At 65.4% G+C, this 26,990-nt stretch overlaps 2 protein-coding genes across 2 annotated transcripts in view; both read left to right on the top strand.

The window, feature by feature from the left end:
• Positions 1-1,955: 1,955 nt before the first annotated feature.
• Positions 1,956-16,349, top strand: DVL2 (dishevelled segment polarity protein 2). Its single transcript, XM_077806953.1, is given in 20 exon segments — positions 1,956-1,981; positions 1,983-2,141; positions 6,122-6,191; positions 6,574-6,672; positions 6,675-6,724; positions 7,328-7,456; positions 7,646-7,834; positions 8,481-8,571; positions 8,681-8,750; positions 9,432-9,571; positions 9,930-10,006; positions 11,062-11,129; positions 11,656-11,790; positions 11,904-12,035; positions 13,006-13,182; positions 14,410-14,634; positions 15,100-15,191; positions 15,193-15,252; positions 15,254-15,436; positions 15,439-16,349. Coding segments are annotated over 20 exon segments (2,322 nt in total). The 3' UTR covers positions 15,589-16,349.
• A 2,282-nt stretch (positions 16,350-18,631) lies between these two features.
• Positions 18,632-26,990, top strand: part of ACADVL (acyl-CoA dehydrogenase very long chain) — a 15,362-nt gene continuing 7,003 nt past the window's right edge. Inside the window, 8 exon segments of the mRNA XM_077806952.1 lie at positions 18,632-18,805; positions 19,122-19,194; positions 22,791-22,859; positions 23,223-23,295; positions 23,489-23,553; positions 23,939-24,073; positions 24,195-24,339; positions 26,735-26,864. Of these exon segments, the coding sequence (XP_077663078.1) occupies positions 18,672-18,805; positions 19,122-19,194; positions 22,791-22,859; positions 23,223-23,295; positions 23,489-23,553; positions 23,939-24,073; positions 24,195-24,339; positions 26,735-26,864 (824 nt within the window). The 5' untranslated portion in view covers positions 18,632-18,671.

The raw sequence follows: 26,990 nt of genomic DNA, 5'->3' as shown, positions 1-26,990 counted from the left end.
TGTGCTGCTTCCACCTGCCCCCCCTTCCCCGCCTAGCTCCCCACCTTTCGTCTGTCTCCCTTCCCCACTTCATTTCCCCCTGACTCTCCCTTTCCCCCACACTTCCCCCATTTCCAACCTGATGCCCCATCCCTCTGATGCTCCCCTCCCTGCCCCCCATTCCTCTGATTCCCCTGACTCCCTCTTTCCATTGACTCTCCCTCCCCTATGCTTCCTCCTCTGAGCCACCCCCCCGCCTTCCCCCTTTGCCTCCTTCTGTCCCCCTCTCCTTAACTCCCCCCTTTCCCCCTCTGACTCCCGCCTTTGCCTCCCCAAGATCCTCTTCCCCTTCTGACCCACCTTCCCCTTTTCCCCGCTGTCCCCCCTCTCCCTCTGACCTCCCTCTCTGACTCCCCTCTCCCCTTTTCCCTCTTACCCCTCCTCATCTGAGCCCCACTGCCTCCCCCTCTGACCCCTCCCCCCCCATTCCTCCTGGCCTCCCCTCCCCACCGTTTTCCCTCTCTGAACCCTCCCCCTCTGCCTCCCCCCTTCCCCACTCTGACCCCCTTCCCCACTCTGACCCCCTTCCCCACTCTGACCCCTTCCCCCTCTGACCCCTTCCCCCTCTGACTCCCCTTCCCAACCCTTTCCCTCTGCCCCCCTCTGACTCTTTCCCGCTCTGGCCCCCCCCGAGTCCCCTTCTCCACCTTTTCCCTCTGCCCCCTCTGACTCCTGCCCCCCCTTCCCCCTCTGACCCCCCTTCCCCACCCTTTCCCTCTGCCCCCCTCTGACTCTTTCCCGCTCTGGCCCCCCCCGAGTCCCCTTCTCCACCTTTTCCTTCTGCCCCCTCTGACTCCTGCCCCCCTTCCCCCCTCTGAACCCCCTTCCCCGCCCATTCAATCTGGCCCCCCTTCCCCCTCTGCCCCCCCTTCCCCACCCTTTCCCTCTGCCCCCTCTGACTCTTTCCCGCTCTGGCCCCCCCCCCGAGTCCCCTTCTCCACCTTTTCCCTCTGCCCCCTCTGACTCCTGACCCCCCTTCCCCCTGACCCCCCTTCCCTGCCCCTTTCCCTCTGCCCCCCTCTGACTCCTGACCCCCCTTCCCCCCGACTCCTTCCCGCTCTGCCCCCCCCTCTGACTCCTCCTTCCCCCTCTGCCCCCCCTTCCCCACCCTTTCCTTCTGCCCCCTCTGACTCCTGACCCCCCCTTCCCCCTGACCCCCCTTCCCTGCCCTTTCCCTCTGCCCCCCTCTGACTCCTCCTGCCCCCCTTCCCCCCGACTCCTTCCCGCCTCTGACTCCCCTCCCCCACCCTCCCCCTCTGACCCCTTTCCCTCTGCCCCCTTCCCCCTCTGACTCCCCTCCCCCTCTGACTTCTTCTTCCCTGACTCCCTCTTCCCCCTCTGACCCCTTTCCCTCTGCCCCCCCTTCCCCACCCTTTCCTTCTGCCCCCCTCTGCCTTCTCCTGCCCCCCTTCCCCCTCTCCCTGTGCCCCGACTCTCCCCCTCTTCCCCCTCCCCTCTGACCCCAACGCTCCTGCCCCCCTTCCCCCCCAACGCTCGTGCCCCGTGACGCCAGCACGTTGCGTCAGGGGACGCGCACGTGCGTCAGGGGACGCGCACGCACACGCCGCCCCTCCCTCTCGTCTTCCTCCTCCTCCTCCACCCCGCCCCCAGCACGCCCCACCCCACGTCAAGCCGTCTCCGTCGCGTGACGCGGGAGGAGGCGGGGGGCCCCCGGCGCCCGCGCGCGCACACCCGCTTGCACGCAGCGCCGTGACGCAGCCACGCAGGGCGGCCCGCGTAGCGTAGGGACGCGACGGTCCCAGACTTAGGAGGGTGGCTCGCGCGCGCGCGCGGGGGGCCGCCGCGCTTTCCCACCCCCCCGCCCCCTTCCGCCGCGGGATTGATTCGTTCCCGTCCGGCGGCGGCGGCGGCGGCGCAGGCGCGCTGGGCCGGGTCGGGCCGGGCCGGGCCGTACCATGGCGGCGGCCGGCGCGGGGGGGGGCGGGCGAGACCAAGGTGATCTACCACCTGGACGAGGAGGAGACCCCCTACCTGGTGAAGATCCCGGTGCCCGCCGAGCGCATCACGCTGGGCCACGTCAAGGCGGCGCTGAGCCGGCCCGGCGCCAAGTACTTCTTCAAGAGCATGGACCAGGACTTCGGGTACCGGGGACCCAGGCGTCCGGGGGACCCGCCCCCTCCCTCCTCGCTCTCCCCCCCGCCCGGGGGACCCCGCGCCCCATCCCCCTTCCGGGGGGACCCAGGCGTCCGGGGGACCCCGCCCCCTCCCTCCTCTTCCCCCCCCGGGGGGGACCCAGGCGTCCGGGGGAGCCCGCCCCCCATCCCTCTTCCGGGGGGACCCAGGCGTCCAGGGGACCCCACGCCCCATCCCTCTTCCGGGGAGACCCAGGCGTCTGGGAGACCCCATTCCCTCCTTCCTCTTCCCCCCCCCCCCAGGCGGGACCCAGGCGTCCAGGGGACCCCGCCTTCTCCCTCCTCTTCCCCTCCCGGGGGGGACCCAGGTGTCCGGGGGAGCCCGCCCCCCATCCCTCTTCCGGGGGGGACCCAGGCGTCCAGGGGACCCCACGCCCCATCCCTCTTCCGGGGGGGCCCAGGCGTCCGGGGGACCCCATCCCCTCCCTCCTCTTCCCCCCCCCCCCCGGGCGGGACCCAGGCGTCCAGGGGACCCCGCCCCCTCCCTCCTCTTCCCCTCCGGGGGAGACCCAGGCGTCCAGGGGACCCCACCCCCTCCCTCCTCTTCCCCCCCCGGGGGAGACCCAGGCGTCTGGGGGAGCCCACCCCCATCGCTCTTCCGGGGGGACCCAGGCGTCCGGTGGACCCCGCCCCCCATCCGCTTTCCGGGACGGACCCAGGCGTCCGGGAGACCCCACCTCCTTTCTCCTCTTCCTCCCCCCCCAGGGAACCTAGGCGTCCAGGGGACACTTTCCTCCGTCCCCCTTCTGCGCGGGGACCCACTTGTCTGGGAGACCCTGGGGCCCTCCATCATCCCCTTTTGGGCGGGGGGGGCAGGTATCCGGGAGACCCTGTGCCCCACCCCCCTCTTCAGGAGGACCCAGGAGTCCAGGGGACCCGGGCCCTTCCATCATCCCACCTCTTAGGGGGACCCAGGCCTCCAGGAGACCCCTCCCCCCACCCCTGCGCCAGGGAGACCCCGGTGTCCGGCAGATCCCCGTTTCCCTGGCCCCCACAGGTGTCCTTAGCATGGGGAAGGACCCCTGCCGCTCCCCACCCCCACCCTGTCCAGCTCCCCACCCCACCCTGTTCATAACACCGGGCGGCCGGGGCTGGCAACAGACCGGCTGGGGGCCAAATCTGGACCGCCCAGCGCTCTGGGACTGACCCGGACATCTTTTTGGTCTACTTATTACGATCCCTAGTGTGATGCTGATGATGATATTTTAAATTTCTCTGGGGCCTTGACTACACCTTGACCAAGAAATGCAGACCCGGACCAAAAATAATTGACTCCCCCCTGCCGCGTGGGTACGGGGCAGATAGACCATCCGGGTGGCGGAGCTGGGAGCGAGAAGGCGATATCCGGATGGTGGCGTAGATCCATAATACTTCAGAGCTGGGAGCGTATCAATAACACTAAGGATCCCTGGCCAGAACTGGCCACCCATCAATAGGAAGGGATAAATAACCCAGCGTAGAGGAATTTGCAATTCAAAATTGTGACATTAATCTATCGGTAGGGGTCATAACGAAGCGGCAGGGGGTTTTAAATATCCAGGCTCAGCGCTGATTTATAAACAGGGCCCTACCCGATCCACGAACAGCGCGTCACGGGTGGTGAAATCTGGTCTCTTGTGGGCTTTTACCCTGTGCTACACAGATTTCACCGGGGAGACCAGTGTTTCTCAAATTGGGAGGCCTGACCCAAAAGGGAGTTGCAGCGGAGGGGATTTTAGGGCAGGGGGGTTCTGGTTTTGCTACCTTTACTTCTGCGCCGCCCTTGGAGCTGGGCGGCCGGACAGCAGCGGCTGCTGACGGAGGACCCAGCAGTGCAGACGTAAGGGTGGCAATCCCCTACCATGCCATCCTTCTGCCCTGCCTTCAGAGCTGGGCTCTTGGCCAGCAGCCGCCGCTCTCCGGTTGCCCAGCTCTGAAGGCAATGCCACCGCCAGCAGCCGTAACCTTGCAACCCCTCCCCCACAGCTCCTTTTTGGGTCAGGACCCCTGCAATTCCAACACTGTGACACTTCAGATTCAACAAGCTGAAATAATGAAATTAACGATTTTTAAAATCCTATGACGGTGACGTTGACCAAAATGGACCGCGAATTTGCTAGGGCCCTCTTTAGAAACGAATGGTAAAATGCCTGTCTTGAATGACAAATAATGTAGCTGTGGGGCTGACTCCATACTGCTTTGGGGTTATAAACGACGGAATGCATAAATCGGTCATAAATGACAAATAATGCAATATGGCTTATGGTTTAAGCACATATCGGCCTGGAGATACGTATGATATGATGGCGAGCTATCTACTTCCAAAAATACGGTATGAATAGGTTTTTCAAAATTAGACTTCTTAAAATAATTTTGGTGGATAATATCTCTGTTTGAAAGAGGGGTTTTTTCCCCCTGATTTGTATCGATTTTAAATTTTCACAGTACGTGCAAAATTAGGGGGTTGAAGTGTTTTTAATGCTTGTCAATATGGAGTGTGTCAACGGCGTGAAATTATGCGGGTGGGAATATTTTTTTCAATTGTGATCAATTTTAAATTTTCACCGTTGTGCAAAAGATCATAGCGTTTTTCAGGTTTATCAATCTAAATTCTCGCAGTGGCTTGAAATTATGGGATTGAAGCATTTTCCCCCCATTTTTTATCAGTTATACATTTGCACAATTGTGGGTTTTAAGTCTGCTTTTTATTACCTGTATGGATTTAAACTTTCACGGTTGTGGGAAATTATCAGGCGGGTCAGACGCTGATTATTTAATGACCGCGAGTGTTAAGATTCAAAGAGTTAAAGCTTTATAACCGTGAAAACACAAATGGTCAACATCACGTGTCAAAATAGCCTTAAATGAAACTCGAATGAGTTCTCAAGAATCATTTTTCTTACGTTTCCTACCTGTAAACTTTGATTATTATCCGTGATGAAATCAATGTTTACCGACATTTACCCATAAAACTCTAATTTTTCCAAGTCTGGATATAAATATTGGGTTAATAATTATTAATTGTAAACCGACATGGATTTTGTTATAAATAATACCACATATATATAGGAATATTAATCGTCAGGCATAGATTTTAGCATATAAATAACACAATAGAGATGTGAAGTGATTCATAAATAGCATTCTCTAAACATTTGGAGTTATGAGTAACTAATAACGCTGAAAATACAGACATTTGATTTTAAAGGACAATAGTCAAAATAGACACAGAATTGTGAAAATATTTCTGGTCCGTAGAAGTTGCTAAATTCTTTTTAACGGAATAAATAAATAAAAACCGAGATTGTCAATCTCTTTTTCGTTCAGTTCATTGAGAAATTCTAAATTCGCTTTCCTCCTGTGTAAAACACTGACCCCAGCCTCTGGCAGTCTGCATCTGAGCTACTCATATAGGTTGATCAAAATATCCAGACCCATCCGAGCATGGGAAATCTTTGGTCAAAGGAAGCAGGCATTTTCCACGGCCCTCAAAATTGTTAACGATCCTCTGGAACATCTTTGTAGGGATTTGAAGTCCGACGTCCTGGCTGAATTTCCAGCCAGGCTTATTCCATTCGGCCTCCCTAAAATCCCTCTCCTCGTACCCGAGTGTAATTATTTCTCTGCTTCAAGTGCCACACGCCTCGACTGAGATCCCACCACGCTAGGTGCTGTATAAACAGAACAGTCCCTGCCTTAAATTGTTGTGTGGTGTCACTGTGTGGCTGTTAATCGGCTTCTGTGTCCCACCCCAGAGGTGGCTGCATCTCCGCACCGGGCGAGGGATCCCCGTATAAACAGCCACCCCTTCCCCAGAGGCGGCTGCATTGCGTGAGGGATCCCTGTATAAACAGCCATCCCTTCCCCAGAGATGGCTGCATCTCAGCGCCGGGTGAGGGATGCCTGGTCACATGGCCGCTCTAACCTCTTTCCATTTCTCTCCGCTGTAGGGTTGTCAAGGAGGAGATTTCAGACGACAATGCGAAGCTGCCCTGTTTCAACGGGAGAGTCGTCTCCTGGGTATGGCCGTGTGGGTCGTTCTCATGACTACAGGAAGTTGCATTGGGGCATAGAAATCCCTGCGACTGGTTAGACCCAGAGGCCCATCTAGCCTGGTCTCCTGCCCCTTCCCCACCATCCCGGATCAGGCCTGTGGGCCCATCTAGCCTGGTATCTTGCCCCTTCCGCACTGTCCCGGGTCAGGCCAATGGGCCCATCTAGCCCGGTATCCCGCCTGCTGCCCTGGATCAGACCAGTGGGCTGCCCAAGCCTACTATGGTCCCTCCCCCTGCCCAGATCAGACAGCGGGGGAGCGGGGGGGGTTTCTGGTTCAGGGGCCGTGGGATGGTTCAGTCCAAGGCAGCTCACGCACCCTTTGTCCCCCCCCCATCCCCTCCCCAAGCTGGTGTCTTCGGAGACCCCCCAGCCCGAGCCGGTGCCGACTCCCGCAGAGACCCGACCGGAGCCCTCGCCCCCGCCGCCCCCCCCTGCCCCCGCTGCCGGCCCGTGGAGAGGACCAGCGGCATCGGGGACTCCCGGCCCCCCTCCTTCCAGTGAGTACGGGATGGGGGGGGGGGGAAGGGTCTACCTCTCAGAACTGGGGGGTGTAATCTTCTGCATTGGGGGGTGTGGAAGAGTCCAATTGCCAGTATTGGGGGGAGCCACTCATCAGGTGGGAGAGTCCACCTGGGAGTACTGGGGAGGGGTTTTAAATCCTCTGCATTGGGGATGGAAGAGTTCACCTGCCACTATTAGAGGATTTACACACACACCCCCCCCCAGTATTGAGGGGTGGAACAGTCCACCTGCCCTTACTAGGGATGGAGGGAGAAACTCCTCTGTATTGGGGTGGGTGGAAGAGTCCACCTCCCAAAAAACAGGGGAGGGATGGAAGGGTCCACCGGCCGGTATGGGTTGGGGGGTGGGTGGAACATAATCCTGTGTAATCCCCAGATTTGATTGCAATAGGTCAGATTGGAAGAGTCCACTGACTAAGCAGGGGAGGTTTAAGGGACCGTGCGCAAGTGGGGGAGAGCAGTGGAGACTTTGGAAGAGTCCACAGGTGGCAGGTGAGGGGAGGTGGAAGGGGCCATCTTCCTCAGGTGGAGGGGCAGCAGCGGTGGACCCCAACAGTAACCAACCGTGGGTCTTTGCAGCCCTAACATCTCGGGCAGCCGGGAGAACCTGGAGCACGAGACGGAGACGGAGTCGGTCGTGTCGCTGCGGAGGGAGAGGCCACGGCGCCGGGAGAGCACGGAGCACGGTGGTGAGGGGCCCCCGAACCAGCCAGGACTCCTGGGTTCTCTCCTCAGCTCTGGGAGGGGAGTGGGGGCTGGTGGGTTAGAGCAGGGGGGGCTGGGAGCCAGGACTCCTGGGTTCTTTCCCCGGCTCTGGGAGGGGAGTGGGGGCTGGTGGGTTAGAGCAGGGCGGGCTGGGAGCCAGGACTCCTGGGTTCTCTCCCCGGCTCTGGGAAGGGAGTGCGACCGTCGCCTCAGCCTCCTGACCCTGGCCCTATTCCCCCCACCACAGGCGGGGCACCGGCCGAACGGGCAGTCACGGCTGGAACGACACCTGGCCGGCTATGAGAGCTCGTCCACCCTGCTGACCAGTGAGATCGAGACCACCAGCCTGTGCGACTCAGATGACGACGACACCATGAGCAGGTGGGAATGGGGGTAGGGAGGGTGGGGAGGGCATGAAGGAGAAACCCATGGGGATCCTGGTGGTGGTGGCATTAAATTCAGGGGCAAATCCAGGGTGGAATCCAGGAGCAAACCCCATGGGAGTCCCCCTGGTTGAGGGGGAACCAGAGTAAACTCGCAGGGTCCCCCTGGTGGAGGGAGGGGAGTTGGGGGTCTCCCTGGTGGAGGGAAGATATAGGGGTAAGGTAACCCAGCAGGGTGGTGCTGGTGTGGGGGTTCCCCATGGTGGTGGGATCTGGGGGCAGGGCAACCCAGCGGGATGCTGCTGGTGTGGGGCAGGGAGTTGGGGGTTCCCCATGGTGGTGGGATCTGGGGACAGGATAACGAAGTGGGGGTGTGCTGTTGTGGGGCAGGGAAATGGAGGGTCCCCGTGGTGGCAGAGGATCCAGGGGCCGGGTAACCTGGTGGGGGAAAGAGAGTCGGGGACAGAAGTTCCATGGGGACCCCTGGGGTGAGATGGGCCCCAGGGGTGGGACAAACCCCAGGATGGGTTCCCCAGGATGTTGGGAGGGAGGGGTGGAGGATATGCCCCCTGGGGGAGGGGTCGGGGCAGCCTGCCTCCTGCAGCCCCAGCCATAACCTCCGTTTTCGCCCCCTCCACCCCCAGGTTCAGCAGCTCCACAGAACAGAGCAGCGCTTCCCGCCTCCTCAAGCGCCACCGGAGGCGGCGGAAGCAGCGCCCCCCGCGGCTGGAGCGGGTAAGAGCCTGGCCCCGTGTCAGGGAGGGAGGGAGCAAGCAGGGGGCGGGGGGGGGCTGTATTGCCTCTGCCCCACTGACTCCACCCCCCAACCCCCATTTCGTTTCAGACATCTTCCTTCAGCAGCGTCACCGACTCTACCATGTCACTCAACATCATCACGGTCACCCTCAACATGGGTAAGTGGGGAGGGGGGCTGTGGGGGTGGGGGCCAGGTGGGAGGAGGGGATTTGGAGGAAGCTCTGGTTGTGTGTGGGGGAAATGGAAGGTACCAACGGGGTGGGGGGTGGGGGAGAATGGAAGAGTCCAAGTGCGTGGGGAGTGGGGAAGAGAATGGAAGATTTCAAGTAGGGAGCTCTGTGTGTATGTGTGTGTGTGGGGGGGGAGAATAGAAGATTCCAAGTTGGGGGGTGGGGGGTAGCATGGAAGATGGACAGGATGGGAGGGAGACAATGGAAGATTCCAAGAGTGTGGGGTCAATGGGGGGATAGAGTGAAAGATTCCAAGCGGGTGGGGAAAGAAGGGAAGAAGATTCCAAGTGGGGGAGAGAATGGAAGATTCCAAGTGGGTCGGGAAAGAAGAGAAGAGAGAATGGAAAATGCCAACTGGTGGGGGGGCGGGGGGGAAATGAGAAGGGAGAGAATGGAAGATTCCATGAGTGTGGGGTCAATGGGGGGAAAGAGTGGAAGATTCCAAGTGGGTGGGGAAAGAAGGGAAGAGACTGGAAGATTCCAAGTGGGGAGGGGGGAGAGAATGGAAGATTCTAAGTGAGGGGTAATGATGGGGGGGAAGGGAAGGTTCCAAGAGGAGGTGGAGCCTCCTTCGCTGACCCCGCCCTCCCCCTCCTCTCTCCCCGGCAGAGAAGTACAACTTCCTGGGCATCTCCATCGTGGGGCAGAGCAACGAGCGGGGGGACGGAGGCATCTACATCGGCTCCATCATGAAGGGGGGGGCCGTGGCAGCTGACGGGCGCATTGAGCCAGGGGACATGCTGCTGCAGGTACGACACCCCCCCGGATCCCCCTGTAGCTGGGGGCACCGGTCACTGAGAGATTGGGGGGTTCCTCCAGTTGGGCCAGGTGCTGCGCGGGGCCCCCGTCGCACCATGTGCTGCACAGACCGCCTGTCCCCCCCGACTAAGATTGGGGTCTGGCTCCCAGCCCCCTGCTCTAACCCACCAGCCCCCACTTCCCTCCCAGAGCTGGGGAGAGAACCCAGGAGTCCTGGCTCCCAGCCCCACCTGCTCTAACCCACTAGACCCCACTCCTCTCCCAGAACCGTGGAATGAACCCAGGCGTCCGCTGCTCACCCTGCCTTGGAAGGCGTCGTCTCAGTTTGTGTTGCACTTTCCCCCACAGGTGAACGACATTAACTTTGAGAACATGAGCAACGACGATGCCGTCAGAGTCCTGAGGGAGATCGTCCACAAGCCGGGGTGAGTGGGGGACACCTGCTCTCTTGGGGGGGTGGGGTGAGGTTGGAGGGGTGCCCCAGGACCCCGGAATGAGACACGGGCCATGGCTAAAGTTGATCGCAAGGTCACTTGTGGTGGATGGGCCTTACCTAGGATCCCCTCGCTGGTAATTTTTCTCCTGGGGGCATTCTGCGCCAAAAAATTTGCAAATTCTGTGCCAAAAATTTGCAAATTCTGCGCACAATATTTTAAAATTCTGCAAATTTTATTTGTCAAAGTAACACTGCATAATCATGCCAGTTTCAATTATTTTGGTTATTTATTTCCAAATATCTGTTGTCGATATAGACACATGCACAAATTCCCCCAGGAGAAGAGACTTAAAGTAACCCCCCTGTTTCTCTGCCCCCTCCCCTCATCCCAGAACTCAGACGGGGGGCCAGATACCCACAAATCTGTCCCCCCCAACACAGCCCAGCCATGGTGCCCCCCCCACCAATACACCCAAAACCTGTCCTCGCAAGAGCCCAGTCGTGGTGCCCCCACACCCAGCCAATATACCCAAAGCCCTCCCCAGCCCAGGTACCCCCACCCTCCCTCCCTGGAGCCCAGCCGCAGGTCCCCCCCCTTACCCAGATCCCCGCACCCCACCCCAGGGATCCAGAGGGAGAAACAGCCCATTTCTGTGGAGAAAAGGAAATTTGGCGCACACAACGTTAATTTCCGCAAAAATTCTGCATTGCGCAGTGGCGCACAATTCCCCCAGGAGCTGTCATTAGCCCTGGAAACTGGGACGGTGGAAGATCTAAGTCTGGTCCTAGGGCGGCACTAGGGGGCACCGTGCTCCCGGGGGTGGGGTTGGGGCCGGGGCCCTCTCCCCACTGTCAGGACCAATTCCTTCATGTCCTTCCCCAAAATCGCTGTCAAGCTGTTAAACAGCCGCCCCGCCCCAGAGGTGGCTGCATCTCAGCGCCGGGCGAGGGGTACCTGGGTAACCAGCTGCCCCGCCCCAGAGGTGGCCACATCTCAATGTCAGGAGGGAGTTGGGGTTCACCTCCACCCCCTTTCTCTTATAGCCCGATCGTGCTGACAGTGGCCAAATGCTGGGACCCTTCCCCACAGGGGTACTTCACGCTGCCCAGGAGTAAGTACTGACGCCCCAAAACCATTGCTGCCAGGTGCCGGCTCTTTACGCCAGCATCTCCCCCTTGGCTCAGAGTTTGTGGGTGATTGGGTTGCCCTCTCTGAAGTATGGGGGTGTCTTATACCTCTCAGTCATGATCTGTGGGGTCCCCAGCTCTGTGGGGTGGCGATTTTGGGGCGATATGTCGTTTGGGGTGCGACTGGCTGGCGCCCTTCCAAGTCTGGAATTTGGGGGTGCTTCGTGGTGGAGTGTTTGAAAGGGGGGTGCTGAGGAGAGAAAATCATCGACGTGTGGGGTGCTTCTCTGCCTGGTTGGTGGGGTTGTGTCTGGGGGAGGGAGTTGTAGCTAGCAGGGGGGGCTCCCCAGGGGCACCCTGTCTCTGAGAGTCAGACGTCACATGGGGGGGGTATATTGGGTGAGGCTGGGATTGGGGGATGAGATGGGGGGGGCTGTGAGTGCGGGGGGGGGGCTGCTTTTCAAGAGCCGACTCAGCGTTTCCTCCCGCCCCTTTCCTCCCCCCCCCCAGATGAGCCCATCCAACCCATCGACCCGGCTGCCTGGGTCTCCCACTCGGCCGCCCTGACCGGCGCCTTCGCCGCCTACCCCGGGACCACCTCCATGAGCACCATCACCTCCGGGAGCTCCGTCGCCGAGACCGAGCGTGAGTAACGGCACCCCCTGGAGGGGACGGGCCCCGGGCCCCACTCCCTGCCCCCCACCCCCGAGCCAGCCAGTCCCCGCCCCATGGCGGTCCCACGGCTCCTTTCTCCGCAGGCTTCGACGACTTCAATCTGTCGGTCCACACGGACATGGCGTCCGTCACCAAGGCCATGGCGTCCCCGGAGTCGGGGCTGGAGGTCCGCGACCGCATGTGGCTGAAAATCACCATTCCCAACGCCTTCCTGGGTAGGTCTCGGGGGGCCCCGGGCGCCTTGGCCACCGGGGGGCGCCGCTCGGCCCGGCGGAGGGGTCAGCGTCGAGAGCATCCCCTGCTGAGCCCCCTGCCCCACAGCGCCCCCTAGTGCCGCCCCGGGGCCAGCGCCGCCTGCCAAACCCCGCACCCCGCTCCCTGCCCCACAGCACCGCCCTGGGGGCCGGCCCTGCCTACCAGGGGAGAGCGCCCCATGCCGAGCTCCCTGCCCCCTAGCGCCGCCCTGGGGCCAGTCCTGCCTGCCAGGGGAGAGCACCCCCTGCCGAGCCCCCTCCCTGTCCCACAGGGCCGCCTGGGCCAGCCCCGCCTATGAGGGGAGAGTGCCCCCTGCCAAGCCCCCTGCCCCGCTCCCAGCCCCACAGCGCTGCCCTGGGACCGGACCAGCCCCGCCTGCTGGGGGAGAGCATCCCCTGCTGAGCCCCCTGCCCCACAGCGCCCCCTAGTGCCGCCCTGGGGCCAACGCCACCTGCTGAGCCCCGCACCCCACTCCCTGCCCCACAGCACCGCCCTGGAGCCAGCCCTGCCTACCGGGGGAGAGCGCCCCGTGCCGAGCTCCCTGCCCTACAGCACCCCCTAGCGCCGCCCTGGGGCCAGCCCCGCCTGCCACGGGAGAGCGCCCCCTGCCGAGCCCCCCGCCCTGCTCCCTGCCCCACAGCGCCCCCCTAGCGCCGCCCTGGGGCCAGTCCTGCCTGCCATGGGAGAGCGCCCCCTACCGAGCCCCTTCCCTGCCCCACAGGGCCACCCTGGGGCCAGCCCGGCCTGCAAGGGGAGAGCGCCCCCGCACCCAGCCCCACAGTGCCGCCCTGGGGCCAGCCCCGCCTGCCACGGGAGAGCACCCCTTGCCCCGCTCCCTGCCCCACAGCGCCCCCCTAGTGCCGCCCTGGGGCTAGCCCCGCCTGCCGGGGAAGAGCGCCCCCTGCTGAGCCCCCCGCTCCCTCCCCCCAGGCTCGGACGTGGTGGACTGGCTGTATCACCACGTCGAGGGCTTCCAGGACCGGCGGGAGGCGCGGAAATACGCCAGCAACCTGCTGAAAGCCGGCTTCATCCGGCACACGGTGAACAAGATCACGTTCTCCGAGCAATGCTACTATGTCTTTGGGGACCTGCGCGGCTGCGAGAACTGTGAGCGCCCCCCACCCGCCCCCCCCGGGCCCCCCCGCCCCCGGGGCACTGAGCCGGAGCTCCAGGCTGCGGGGGGCTCTGCTGGGGAACAGGGGCCAGGCCCGATCGGCGGCCATGGGGGGGGATGCCCGTTGCAAGAGCTGGCGCCAGGCTGGGGGTGTCTCAAACGAGGGGATCCCCACCCCACCCCCCCGTCTTTCCCGACCGGGGATCGGTCGATCCCTGCACCCCTCTGGGCTGACTCACCCCCACCCTGATCATCTCCCCCCAAGCCGGTGGGCTCGGGGCTGGGGAGGGAAGCGGGGGAGCCAGGACTCCTGGGTTCTTCTGTAAGCTCCTTGCCCAACAGGCCAGTCAGACCACAAGCCTGGGGCCGGATTTGAGCTGGCGCCCCCTAGAGGGGACAGGCCCCGTGCCCCATTCCCCGCCCTCCTGAGTCAGCCAGTGGGTGCCCTGGGGCCGGGTGGGAGCCGGCGCCCCCTAGAGGGGGACAGGCCCCGTGCCCCATTCCCTGCCCTCCTGAGTCAGCCAGTGGGTGCCCTGGGGCCGGGTGGGAGCCGGCGCCCCCTAGAGGGGACAGGCCCCGTGCCCCATTCCCTGCCCTCCTGAGTCAGCCAGTGGGTGCCCTGGGGCCGGGTGGGAACCGGCACCCCCTAGAGGGGACAGGCCCCGTGCCCCATTCCCCGCCCTCCTGAGTCAGCCAGTGGGTGCCGTGGGACCGGGTGGGAGCCGGCGCCCCCTAGAGGGGACAGGCCCAGTGCCCCATTCCCTGCCCTCCTGAGTCAGCCAGTGGGTGCCCTGGGGCCGGGTGGGAACCGGCACCCCCTAGAGTGGACAGGCCCCGTGCCCCATTCCCCGCCCCCCTGAGTCAGCCAGTGGGTGCCCTGGGGCCGGGTGGGAGCCGGCACCCCCTAGAGTGGACAGGCCCCGTGCCCCATTCCCCGCCCCCCTGAGTCAGCCAGTGGGTGCCCTGGGGCCGGGTGGGAGCCAGCACCCCCTAGAGGGGATGGGCCCTGTGCCCCATTCCCCGCCCCCCTGAGTCAGCCAGTGGGTGCCCTGGGGTGGATGGGAGCCAGCGCCCCCTAGAGGGGATGGGCCCTGTGCCCCATTCCCCCACCCCCCCTGAGCCAGCCAGGCCCCGCCCTGGGGCGGGTGGGAGCCGGCGCCCCCTAGCGGGGGCTAAACACAGCTCACCTGTACGCCTGACCCTCCCCTTCTCCCTTCCAGACATGGCCAACCTCTCCCTCAACGACAACGACGGCTCGAGCGGGGCCTCGGACCAGGACACGCTGGCCCCGCTCCCGCTGCCCGGGGCCACGCCCTGGCCCCTGATGCCCACCTTCTCCTACCAGTACCCGGCCCCGCACCCCTACAGCCCCCAGCCCCCGCCCTACCACGAGCTCTCCTCCTACAGCTACGGCATGGGCAGTGCCGGGAGCCAGCACAGCGAGGGTGAGCGACGCGGGGGCCGCCTGGTTCCATCCCCCGGGAGGGGAGGGGAGTGGCGTCTAGTGGTTAGAGCAGGGGGGATGGGCGGCAGGACTCCTGGGTTCTCTCCCCGGCTCTGGGAAGGGAGTGGGGTCTAGTGGTTAGAGCAGGAGAGGATGGGTGGCAGGACTCCTGGGTTCTCTCCCTGGCTCTGGGAGGGGAGTGGGGTCTAGTGGTTAGAGCAGGAGAGGATGGGTGGCAGGACTCCTGGGTTCTCTCCCTGGCTCTGGGAGGGGAGTGGGGTCTAGTGGTTAGAGCAGGAGAGGATGGGTGGCAGGACTCCTGGGTTCTCTCCCTGGCTCTGGGAGGGGAGTGGGGTCTGGTGGTTAGAGCGGGGGGGGCTGGGAGCCAGGACTCCTGGGTTCGCTGTGTAATGGGGTGGTCCCTGTGGATCTGAAGGTCACTGACCACCCCCCGGTCTCGTTGCAGGGAGCCGGAGCAGCGGCTCCAACCGGAGCGACGGGGGCGGTGGGGGCCGGGGGAAGGCCAAGGACGAGAAGGCGGCCCCCGACTCCAAGTCGGGGCAGCGGCAGCGAATCGGAGTACTCGACCCGCAGCAGCCTGCGGCGGGCGGAGCCGGGGGGGCGGAGCCGGCGGGGGAGGCCCTGCCCCGGCAGTGGGCGGGGCCGAGGCGGGCGGGGCTCCTCAGCGCAGTCACCATAGCTTGGTGAGCAGCATGCGGTCCCACCACTCCCTCCACTCCTACGGGCCCCCCGGCATGCCCCTGCCCTACAACCCCATGATGGTGATGATGATGCCCCCCCGGGCCCCCCAGCGCCGGCCCCGCCTCCGTGCAGCCCCCCCGGCGCCCCCCCGGTCCGCGACCTGGCCTCGGTGCCCCCCGAGCTCACCGCCAGCCGGCAGTCCTTCCACATGGCCATGGGCAACCCCAGCGAGTTCTTCGTCGACGTCATGTGACCTGCTGGCCGCCCCCGGAGCCGTCTGACGCCCCGGGGCCCGCCCCGGCACCTGTGTGTCATGTGACCCAGCCCGTCGGCACCTCAACCTCCATGTTGCCTTGATGCCCCGTGACCTCCGTCCAAGCCAAGGAGCCTTGAGAAGCCACCTGGCCGAACTCCTGGCCACGTGGCTATCACTCGTTGCCTTGAGATCACGTGACCTGCCATCCACTCGGAGCCTTCGGATGCCATGTGACCAACCAGTGTCACGTGATCTCCATCCACACAGCCTTTTGGGGGGGGTCACGTGAGGCAGCCTTGACCTCTAGCCACAGAGCCTTCCGGAGTCATGCGACCCACCCGCGTGGCCATTTGTGGTCACGTGACAGCCCGCGGCAACCATGTCCTCCTGTGACCTCCGGCCACGGAGCCTTCCGGGGTCGCGTGACTGACTTCGTGGCCACCTGGATGTCACGTGACCAAGACCGGTGCCCGATTCCCTGTGATCATGTGACACCCCCCCCCCCACACACACACACACCACGTCCCTGACATCAGACAGGCTCCATCAACCAAGTCTTCCGTGGTCACGTGGCCACTTGTGGCCCTTCGTGACTCAGTCTTCCTGTCCTGTCGCTGCCTTGATGGCGCGTGACCGGCGCTTGGTCCGGTGACTTTGTTTCCGCGGGCCACCTGACGGCCGTTTCCTATCCCATGCCCTGCCGCCAGCGGCCCCACGAGTGGCCAGTTCTGGTCAGGTGGTTGCCCTCCGGGGCCACAAGACCCGGCACCGGGTCACGGGACCCACCGCTGGGGAGCAAAGCCAGGACTGGGGGCTCGAGCCGGGGCTTTCTCTCCAGTTTTTGGGCGGGTACTGTCCCAAACCACCCCTCCCCCCGTTGGTACTGACGCCCCCCCCCCCCCCCCAACCCCCGGCGCCGCTCGGTACCGCCCCCCGGTGTGGATGAAGTGACCAGATCTTTTTTCCTCCCGAAGAGATCCTTTTTTATAACTTTTTTTTTATTATCGATTTTTAAAAAACAAAAAAAACCACCACGTTCTTTGAGACATTTTTATAAACGTTCTTTGTATTAAAAAAAAAAAAAAATGCACAGTTTTGGAAAGGTCCTACCCCATTTTATCCTCCCTGGCCCCCCAAACTCACATAATCAGGGTGTCTGATTGAGATGGGGGTCCAATTACCCTCGCCTCCCCCCTTCCCCCCCCCCCCCAGCAAGCTATGACCCCTCTCTGCCTGCAGGCACAGTCAACTACAAGCTTCCCTCGACTCCGTCCTTCCTTTCCTCCCCCTCTTGCATTTGGGGGGCACCCCCTCTCCCCCCGGCCAATATTGACCTCTCTGGTCTGGACGCAGGAGGTCAATCTTGGGATGCTGGGGGGTGGTGGAAAGCGGGGCGTTTCTGATGGGGAAGCCAAGACCACTTTAGGTTGGAGAGTTGGGGGGATATTCCCGATCCGCCCCTGTTGCTTGGGGGGCTCTGAGGTGGCTTGGATCACCCCCAAGGGGTGGCAGTTCTGTTTTCCTCAACACACAGCATATGTACCCCCCCATAAACGGTTCTGGGGCCCCCCTTTTCTCCAGCCCCTCACATAGGCTCTGTACCCCTACTAATGGGGTGGGGGGTCCTCCATTTCTCCAGCCCCCTACGTACACTACCTACCCCCCTAAATGGGGCTGGGGATCCCCCTTTCTCTAGCTCCACACATAGGGTACATACCCCCCATACTTGGTGCTGGGGGTCCCCCATTTCTCTTAGCAGTGCCCCTCCACTGCTGAGGGGGTGGGGGGCATGGTAGCAGAATCTTATTTTGAATAATGTATTTATTTTTAGCTCTTTGTGTATTAAAAGAACAATAAAAATATAAAAATAAAGCAAAGGGATCAAAAAAAATATGGGGGCGCATGGGCGGGGCTATCTGGGCTCCTGGGTTGGTTGGGGGTCCAGTTCTGGCCCTTCTTGGTCTAAGGTGCTTAGCTGCTGCCCCTCACCCTGGTATCTGAGCAAGGGGGTAAGAGCTGGGGGGCTGGGAGCCAGGACTCCTGGGTTCTCTCCTCGGCTCTGGGAGGGGACTGGGGTCTGGGGGGTTAGAGCAGAGGGGGCTGGGAGCCAGGACTCCTGGGTTCTCCCTGGATCTGGGAGGGGAGTGGGGTCTAGGGATGTGTGTCCCCCCCCAGCTGAGGCTCTGGCCCACTGACTCCAGTAGACCTATGGGGTTCAGGGGCTTTTCTGCATTTGGGGGCTCATATCTCCCAGTGGGGCTGGGATGAGGGGGGGCTCAGTTACCATGGTGATATAGTAGTAGCTGAGAGCAGCCTGCCTTCAGGCCTAAAGAAAGCAATGGGAGAAGAGGTGGCCATTTTAGGTGAGGGCAGCCTGGCTTCAGCCCCATTGGGTAATAGAAGGAGGTGGCCATTTTAGGGGAGGGCAGCTTGGCTTCAGGCCCGCTGAGAGCAGTGGGAGGGGGCGGCCATTTTGGCTAAGGGCAGCCTGGCCCCTGGCTCATGGAGATCAATGGGCAGTGAAATGCGGGGGAGGGGGGAGTAGCCAGGTTCTCCCCCCAAACAAACCCCACAGGGGGACCCCCAAACTGCCCTGCTACCATTGGCCCATCACATGCCCAGGGCGCTAATTTGCATGCATTTTACATAAAATTTGCATGCAAGACAAGGAAGGCTGGAGGGGGGAATGGTTATGAGTGAGCTGGGCGTGAGAGCCCCGGGGGGGGGGAGAAATAGACTCTAGAGAGGGATCCTGGGGGGGGGGGCTGTGAGCCGGGGAGGGAATAGACTGGGGGGGATCCCTGGGTGGGGGGGGCGGTGAACGGTGGGGGGGGAATAGACTGGGGGGATCCCTGGGTGGGGGACTGTGAGCGGGGTGGGGGGGGCTGTGAGCCAGGGGGGGAATAGACTGTAGGGGGGATCCCTGGGTGGGGTGGGGGGACTGCGAGCAGTGGGGGAAATAGACTGTAGGGGGAATCGGGGGGGGGGTGGTGGTGACGTGTCCCTGATTACATCACTCCCCCCCACCCGAATGGCGTTTCCCAGGATTCCCCTCCCCAGGCAGGCCCGTCCCCCCACCCATGGGTGGGGGGGCGGGGCCGGCCGGGGCCCCGGTGACCTTGCGGGGAGGGGCGGCCAGACGGCCCGTCGCCATGCAGGGAGCGAGAGCGGCCCCCGGGCTCTGCCTGCGACTCCTGCGCCAGCCCCCCCGCGGGTGAGGGGGGGGGGAGGGGAGGGGAGAGAGAGAGACCTGGGGTATTGGGGGGGCATTGTAAGGGTGGGGGGAGCTGGGGGACAGGGGAGGGGGAGCTGCAGAGGGGCAGGAGTAGGAGGTGGGTGGGGAAGGGGAATTGGGGGGCATTTTGTGAGAGTGGGGGAGGGGAGAGGAGGAGGTGACCTGGATTAGCTGGGGGGGGGGGTGACTCCATAGGGGAGGTCAGAAATGGGGGAGCTGCGGGGGAAGGGGTTGCCCCTCCCTTCCTCTGTCCCCATAGGGGCCTCACCGCTGACCTGTTCCTGTCTCTTCCTAGCTCCGGGGGGGCCCTGGCCACGACGTACCCCACCCCCCTGAACCCCTGTCTGTACAGCACCCATGCTGCCGAGGTAAGCCCGTGGGGGTCCCCACCGTCACCATCAATCTCTCCTGTCCTGCCCCGAAATCCCGGTGAGGCTGTTAACCGGCCACCCCGCCCCAGAGGTGGCCGCATCTCGGGGCCGGGCGAGGGGGCCCCGGATCACCGGCCACCCTGCCCCAGAGGTGGCCGCATTCCTGTTTAAACCCTGCCCGTTACCTGGAATCTGGTCTGTGCCAGTGAATCTGGGCGAAAGGTTTTGTTGTTCTGGGATGAGTCACGGGACACAAGTATTTAGAGGAAAAGTGACAGCTGGGGCCGGGGGGGGGGCAGGGGGGGCTGTCCAGGGGAGGCGTAAACATCTGGCCTGGTCCCCTGGAGAACAATACTGGAGAAGGGGTACGGAAGGTATCCCAGCCCTGGTGCCCCTCACTCCCGACCCACAGCCCCCTTTAGCTCAGCCCTGCCCCCCAGCTCTGCCGGTGCCCCTCACTCCCGACCCGCAGCCCCCCTGCTAGCCCAGCCCTGCCCCCCAGCCCTGCCGGTGCCCCTCACTCCTGACCCACAGCCCCCTGCTAGCCCAGCCCTGCCCCCCCAGCCCTGCCGGTGCCCCTCACTCCCGACCCACAGCCCCCTTTAGCTCAGCCCTGCCCCCCAGCTCTGCCAGTGCCCCTCACTCCCAACCCACAGCCCCCTGCCAGCCCAGCCCTGCCCCCCTACAGCTCTGCCGGTGCCCCTCACTCCCGACCCACAGCCCCCTGCCAGCCCAGCCCTGCCCCCCTACAGCTCTGCCGGTGCCCCTCACTCCCGACCCACAGCCCCCTTTAGCTCAGCCCTGCCCCCCAGCTCTGCCGGTGCCCCCTCACTCCCAACCCACAGCCCCCTTTAGCTCAGCCCTGCCCCCCAGCCCTGCCGGTGCCCCTCACTCCCAACCCACAGCCCCCTTTAGCTCAGCCCTGCCCCCAAGCTCTGCCGGTGTCCCTCACTCCCAACCCACAGCCCCCTTTAGCTCAGCCCTGCCCCCCAGCCCTGCCGGTGCCCCTCACTCCTGACCCGCAGCCCCCTGCTAGCCCAGCCCTGCCCCCCCAGCTCTGCCGGTGCCCCTCACTCCTGACCCGCAGCCCCCTGCCCCCCCAGCTCTGCCGGTGCCCCTCACTCCTGACCCGCAGCCCCCTGCCACCCCCAGCTCTGCCCCCCCAGCCCTGCCGGTGCCCCTCACTCCTGACCCGCAGCCCCCTGCCAGCCCAGCCCTGCCCCCCCCCCAGCTCTGCCAGTGCCCCTCACTCCCGACCCGCAGCCCCCTGCCAGCCCAGCCCTGCCCCCCCAGCCCTGCCGGTGCCCCTCACTCCTGACCCGCAGCCCCCTGCCAGCCCAGCCCTGCCCCCCCCAGCTCTGCCGGTGCCCCTCACTCCCGACCCACAGCCCCCTGCTAGCCCAGCCCTGCCCCCCAGCCCTGCCGGTGCCCCTCACTCCCGACCCGCAGCCCCCTGCTAGCCCAGCCCTGCCCCCCCAGCCCTGCCGGTGCCCCTCACTCCCGACCCGCAGCCCCCTGCCAGCCCAGCCCTGCCCCCCCAGCTCTGCCGGTGCCCCTCACTCCCGACCCACAGCCCCCTTTAGCTCAGCCCTGCCCCCCAGCTCTGCCGGTGCCCCTCACTCCCGACCCGCAGCCCCCTGCTAGCCCAGCCCTGCCCCCCAGCTCTGCCGGTGCCCCTCACTCCTGACCCGCAGCCCCCTGCCCCCCCAGCTCTGCCGGTGCCCCTCACTCCCGACCCGCAGCCCCCTGCTAGCCCAGCCCTGCCCCCCAGCCCTGCCGGTGCCCCTCACTCCCGACCCGCAGCCCCCTGCTAGCCCAGCCCTGCCCCCCCAGCCCTGCCGGTGCCCCTCACTCCCGACCCGCAGCCCCCTGCCAGCCCAGCCCTGCCCCCCCAGCTCTGCCGGTGCCCCTCACTCCCGACCCACAGCCCCCTTTAGCTCAGCCCTGCCCCCCAGCTCTGCCGGTGCCCCCTCACTCCCGACCCGCAGCCCCTGCTAGCCCAGCCCTGCCCCCCAGCCCTGCCGGTGCCCCTCACTCCTGACCCGCAGCCCCCTGCCCCCCCAGCTCTGCCGGTGCCCCTCACTCCCGACCCGCAGCCCCCTGCCAGCCCAGCCCTGCCCCCCCAGCTCTGCCGGTGCCCCTCACTCCCGACCCGCAGCCCCCTGCCAGCCCAGCCCTGCCCCCCACACAGCTCTGCCGGTGCCCCTCACTCCCAACCCACAGCCCCCTGCCAGCCCAGCCCTGCCCCCCCACCCCCAGCCCTGCCGGTGCCCCTCACTCCCGACCCACAGCCCCCTGCCAGCCCAGCCCTGCCCCCCCCAGCCCTGCCGGTGCCCCTCACTCCCAACCCACAGCCCCCTGCCAGCCCAGCTCTGCCCCCCAGCCCTGCCGGTGCCCCTCACTCCTGACCCGCAGCCCCCTGCCAGCCCAGCCCTGCCCCCCCGAGCTCTGCCGGTGCCCCTCACTCCCAACCCACAGCCCCCTGCCAGCCCAGCTCTGCCCCCCCAGCCCTGCCGGTGCCCCTCACTCCTGACCCGCAGCCCCCTGCCAGCCCAGCCCTGCCCCCCCAGCCCTGCCGGTGCCCCTCACTCCTGACCCGCAGCCCCCTGCCAGCCCAGCCCTGCCCCCCCAGCCCTGCCGGTGCCCCTCACTCCTGACCCGCAGCCCCCTGCCAGCCCAGCCCTGCCCCCCCAGCTCTGCCGGTGCCCCTCACTCCCGACCCGCAGCCCCCTGCTAGCCCAGCCCTGCCCCCCAGCCCTGCCGGTGCCCCTCACTCCCGACCCGCAGCCCCCTGCTAGCCCAGCCCTGCCCCCCCAGCTCTGCCGGTGCCCCTCACTCCCGACCCGCAGCCCCCTGCTAGCCCAGCCCTGCCCCCCAGCCCTGCCGGTGCCCCTCACTCCTGACCCGCAGCCCCCTGCCAGCCCAGCCCTGCCCCCCCCAGCTCTGCCGGTGCCCCTCACTCCCAACCCACAGCCCCCTGCCAGCCCAGCTCTGCCCCCCCAGCCCTGCCGGTGCCCCTCACTCCTGACCCGCAGCCCCCTGCCAGCCCAGCCCTGCCCCCCCCAGCTCTGCCGGTGCCCCTCACTCCTGACCCGCAGCCCCCTGCCAGCCCAGCCCTGCCCCCCCCAGCTCTGCCGGTGCCCCTCACTCCCAACCCACAGCCCCCCTGCTAGCCCAGCCCTGCCCCCCAGCCCTGCCGGTGCCCCTTGCTCCTGACCCGCAGCCCCCTGCTAGCCCAGCCCTGCCCCCCCCAGCTCTGCCAGTGCCCCTCACTCCTGACCCGCAGCCCCCTGCTAGCCCAGCCCTGCCCCCCCAGCCCTGCCGGTGCCCCTCACTCCTGACCCGCAGCCCCCTGCCCCCCCAGCTCTGCCGGTGCCCCGTACTCCCGACCCGCAGCCGCCTGCTAGCCTAGCCCTGCCCCCCAGCCCTGCCGGTGCCCCTCACTCCTGACCCGCAGCCCTCTGCCAGCCCAGCCCTGCCCCCCACACAGCTCTGCCGGTGCCCCTCACTCCCAACCCGCAGCCCAGCCCTGCCCCCCTGGCCCCCCCAGCCCTGCCGGTGCCCCTCACTGACACTCGCTGTCTCACTCACAGGCTGTGCTGGATAAGGCTGGAGCAGGGACGGCTTCCCAGACCGTCTCCAAGGCCAAGTCCGTCCTGGAGGTATGTCTGTCGCACCGCAAAACCCCGTTATTAACCCTCAGGATCCCGGGGGTGGTAAGGGGGGGCGGGGGGTTGTGGATCTGCTCTCTCCTTTGACCTCATTCCCCACCCCCATTCGAGGGGGATTGGGGGGGGGGGGGGGCTTGGTTCCCAACCCCCGTCCCAAGTTAGAGGAGTATCGCCGAGGTCTGATGTGGGGGCGGGGGGGGGCCTCTCTGGTTGGAGAGCAATTGGCAGGGCTTGCTGGTGCATGGGAGGGTTGGCCCCCCATTTTTCCCCTGGTTCAAGGGGGATTTGGGGGGTCCCAAAGGGGAGGGACAAGACCCTGATTGCCCCTGCCCTCACTCTGTCCCCCGACCCCAGGAGTCAAAGTCTTTCGCTGTGGGGATGTTCCAGGGTCGGATGAGCACGGAGCAGGTGTTCCCCTACCCCACAGGTAAAGGGGAACTGGGGGGCAAGTCCTGGGGGGCTGGGAGGAAGCGGGGCTGCAGGGGCTGCCTCATTGGCTTGGGGGGTGACTCCAAGGGGGAGGAGAGGGAAGTTGGGGGCAGGGAGCTGGCAACCCCCCCAATTCCATAGGTCCCCCCCATCACTCACTGCCTGACTCCCCAACCCGCTCCCTCCTTCAGTGCTGACCGAGGAGCAGGCCCAGTTCCTGAAGGAGCTCGTTGGACCCGTTAGCCGTTTCTTCCAGGTGAAGGGGGGATGAGTTTGGGGGGTGGCTGGGGTTGAGTTTGTGGGGGCTGAAATGGAAGACCTGGAATATGGGGAAGGGGTTGAGTTGGGGGCTGGGCTGGGGGAGACATGGGGAGGGGCTTGTGTTGTGTTTGGGGGGGCTGGGGGGAAACATGAGTGAGGGGAAGGGGCTGAGTTTGCAGGGAGCTGAGCTGGAAGGTTGGCAGAAAAGCAGTGGGGTGGGGCAGGGCTGCGTTTGTGGGGGCAGGCTGAAAGGCTGGTGTGAGAGCAGGCAGGGCTGAGTCTGGAGGGCACTGTGTGTGGGGGGGTGCAGGTGGGTGGGCAGCAGCCTGGATGAGGATCCCTCCCTTGGACTCCCCCTCTCTCCTCCCCTCCCGCCCCAGGAGGTGAACAACCCGGTGGCAAACGACTCGCTGGAGCGGGTGGAGGACCGGACCATGCAGGGGTTGAAGGAGCTGGGGGCCTTTGGGCTGCAGATCCCCCCCGAGCTGGGGGGGCTAGGGCTGAGCAACACCCAGGTGAGACACGCCCCCCCCCTTCCCCATTCCCCTGACCCAGCCGCCGCCCCTTAGTGGGGAAGGTCCGTGCCTCCCCCAAGGGGGCGGCTGGCCAGCCCTGCGCTCACCCCTTTCCCCACAGTATGCCCGGCTGGTGGAGATTGTGGGGCTGCATGACCTGGGCGTGGGGATCACGCTGGGGGCCCATCAGTCTATCGGCTTCAAGGGGTTGCTGCTCTATGGGACGCCCCAGCAGAAGCAGAAATACCTGCCACAGCTGGCCACAGGTGAGGGGCGCTGAGGGGGGTTTAAGGGGGAGTGATAGGGGTGTGGGGCGGGGAAAAGACAGGGGTGTGGGGGCTGGGAAGGGTGGGCGGGGATAGCGGGGGGTACGGGAGGATTGACGAGGCAGGGAGGAGGGGTTGGGATAGCGGGGGCTACGGGAGGATTGGCGAGGCAGGGAGGAGGGGTTGGGATAGCGGGGGCTACGGGAGGATTGGCGAGGCAGGGAGGAGGGGTTGGGATAGCGGGGGCTACGGGAGGATTGGCGAGGCAGGGAGGAGGGGTTGGGATAGCGGGGGGTACGGGAGGATTGGCGAGGCAGGGAGGAGGGGTTGGGATAGCGGGGGCTACGGGAGGATTGGCGAGGCAGGGAGGAGGGGTTGGGATAGCGGGGGGGTACGGGAGGATTGGCGAGGCAGGGAGGAGGGGTGGCTGTAGCGGGGGGTACGGGAGGATTGGCGAGGCAGGGAGGAGGGGTGGCGGTAGCGGGGGGGTACGGGAGGATTGGCGAGGCAGGGAGGAGGGGGGGCGGTAGCGGGGGGTACGGGAGGATTGGCGAGGCAGGGGAGGAGGGGTGGCGGTAGCGGGGGGTACGGGAGGATTGGCGAGGGCAGGGAGGAGGGGGTGGCGGTAGCGGGGGGGTACGGGAGGATTGGCGAGGCAGGGAGGAGGGGTGGCGGGTAGCGGGGGGGTACGGGAGGATTGGCGAGGCAGGGAGGAGGGGGTGGCGGTAGCGGGGGGGGTACGGGAGGATTGGCGAGGCAGGGAGGAGGGGGTGGCGGTAGCAGGGGGGTACGGGAGGATTGGCGAGGCAGGGAGGAGGGGTTGGGATAGTGGGGGGTACGGGAGGATTGGCGAGGCAGGGAGGAGGGGCGGGGATAGCGGGGGGGTACGGGAGGATTGGCGAGGCAGGGAGGAGGGGGCGGGGATAGCGGGGGGTACGGGAGGATTGGCGAGGCAGGGAGGAGGGGTGGCGGTAGCAGGGGGGTACGGGAGGATTGGCGAGGCAGGGAGGAGGGGTTGGGATAGTGGGGGGTACGGGAGGATTGGCGAGGCAGGGAGGAGGGGCGGGGATAGCGGGGGGTACGGGAGGATTGGCGAGGCAGGGAGGAGGGGCGGGGATAGCGGGGGGTACGGGAGGATTGGCGAGGCAGGGAGGAGGGGCGGGGATAGCGGGGGGTACGGGAGGATTGGCGAGGCAGGGAGGAGGGGTTGGGATAGCGGGGGGTACGGGAGGATTGGCGAGGCTGGGAGGAGGGGTGGCGGTAGCGGGGGGGTACGGGAGGATTGGCGAGGCAGGGAGGAGGGGTGGCGGGTAGCGGGGGGGTACGGGAGGGTTGGCGAGGCAGGGAGGAGGAGTGGCGGGGTAGCGGGGGGGGGTACGGGAGGATTGGCGAGGCAGGGAGGAGGAGTGGCGGTAGCGGGGGGTACGGGAGGATTGGCGAGGCAGGGAGGAGGAGTGGCGGGTAGCGGGGGGTACGGGAGGATTGGCGAGGCAGGGAGGAGGGGTGGCGGTAGCGGGGGGTACGGGAGGATTGGCGAGGCAGGGAGGAGGGGTGGCGGTAGCGGGGGGGTACGGGAGGATTGGCGAGGCAGGGAGGAGGGGTGGCGGGTAGCGGGGGGGTACGGGAGGATTGGCGAGGCAGGGAGGAGGGGTGGCGGTAGCGGGGGGGTACGGGAGGATTGGCGAGGCAGGGAGGAGGGGTGGCGGTAGCGGGGGGGTACGGGAGGATTGGCGAGGCAGGGAGGAGGGGTGGCGGTAGCGGGGGGGTACGGGAGGATTGGCGAGGCAGGGAGGAGGGGCGGGGATAGCGGGGGGTACGGGAGGATTGGCGAGGCAGGGAGGAGGGGTTGGGATAGCGGGGGGGTACGGGAGGATTGGCGAGGCAGGGAGGAGGGGTGGCGGTAGCGGGGGGTACGGGAGGATTGGCGAGGCAGGGAGGAGGGGTTGGGATAGCGGGGGGTACGGGAGGATTGGCGAGGCAGGGAGGAGGGGTTGGGATAGCGGGGGGGTACGGGAGGATTGGCGAGGCAGGGAGGAGGGGTTGGGATAGCGGGGGGTACGGGAGGATTGGCGAGGCAGGGAGGAGGGGTGGCGGTAGCGGGGGGGTACGGGAGGATTGGCGAGGCAGGGGAGGAGGGGTGGCGGTAGCGGGGGGTACGGGAGGATTGGCGAGGCAGGGAGGAGGAGTGGCGGTAGCGGGGGGTACGGGAGGATTGGCGAGGCAGGGAGGAGGGGGTGGCGGTAGCGGGGGGGTATGGGAGCAAGCTAGAGGAGGATTTGGGGAGCATGGGCAGGTTGGGCCTAACAAAAGGGAGAGTGGCCTAATGGGTGGGAGGGGCTCCATAAGGGCATCGCCCCCCAGCGTGTAACCTCACCCCCCCACCTCACCTCCCCAGGAGAGACCATTGCTGCTTTCTGTCTGACGGAGCCGTCCAGTGGCTCGGATGCCGCCTCCATCCGCACCACAGCCCGGCCCAGCCCCTGTGGCTCCTACTACACCCTGGATGGGGGCAAGATCTGGATCAGGTGCTCCCCAGCCCTAGGGGGTGCTGTGGGGCGCGGGGTTGGGGACTCAGCGGGGGGCGCTCTCCCCCTGGCAGTCAATACCAGCCTTGGTGGGGCGCTGTCCCCTGGCTGGCAGGGCTGGCCTCA

The sequence above is a fragment of the Eretmochelys imbricata genome, unplaced genomic scaffold (assembly GCF_965152235.1).
Source record: "Eretmochelys imbricata isolate rEreImb1 unplaced genomic scaffold, rEreImb1.hap1 Scaffold_40, whole genome shotgun sequence".
Lineage (NCBI taxonomy): Eukaryota > Metazoa > Chordata > Testudines > Cheloniidae > Eretmochelys > Eretmochelys imbricata.
Note: the sequence above shows the minus strand (reverse complement) of the source record. Positions and strands in the feature narration are given on the sequence as shown.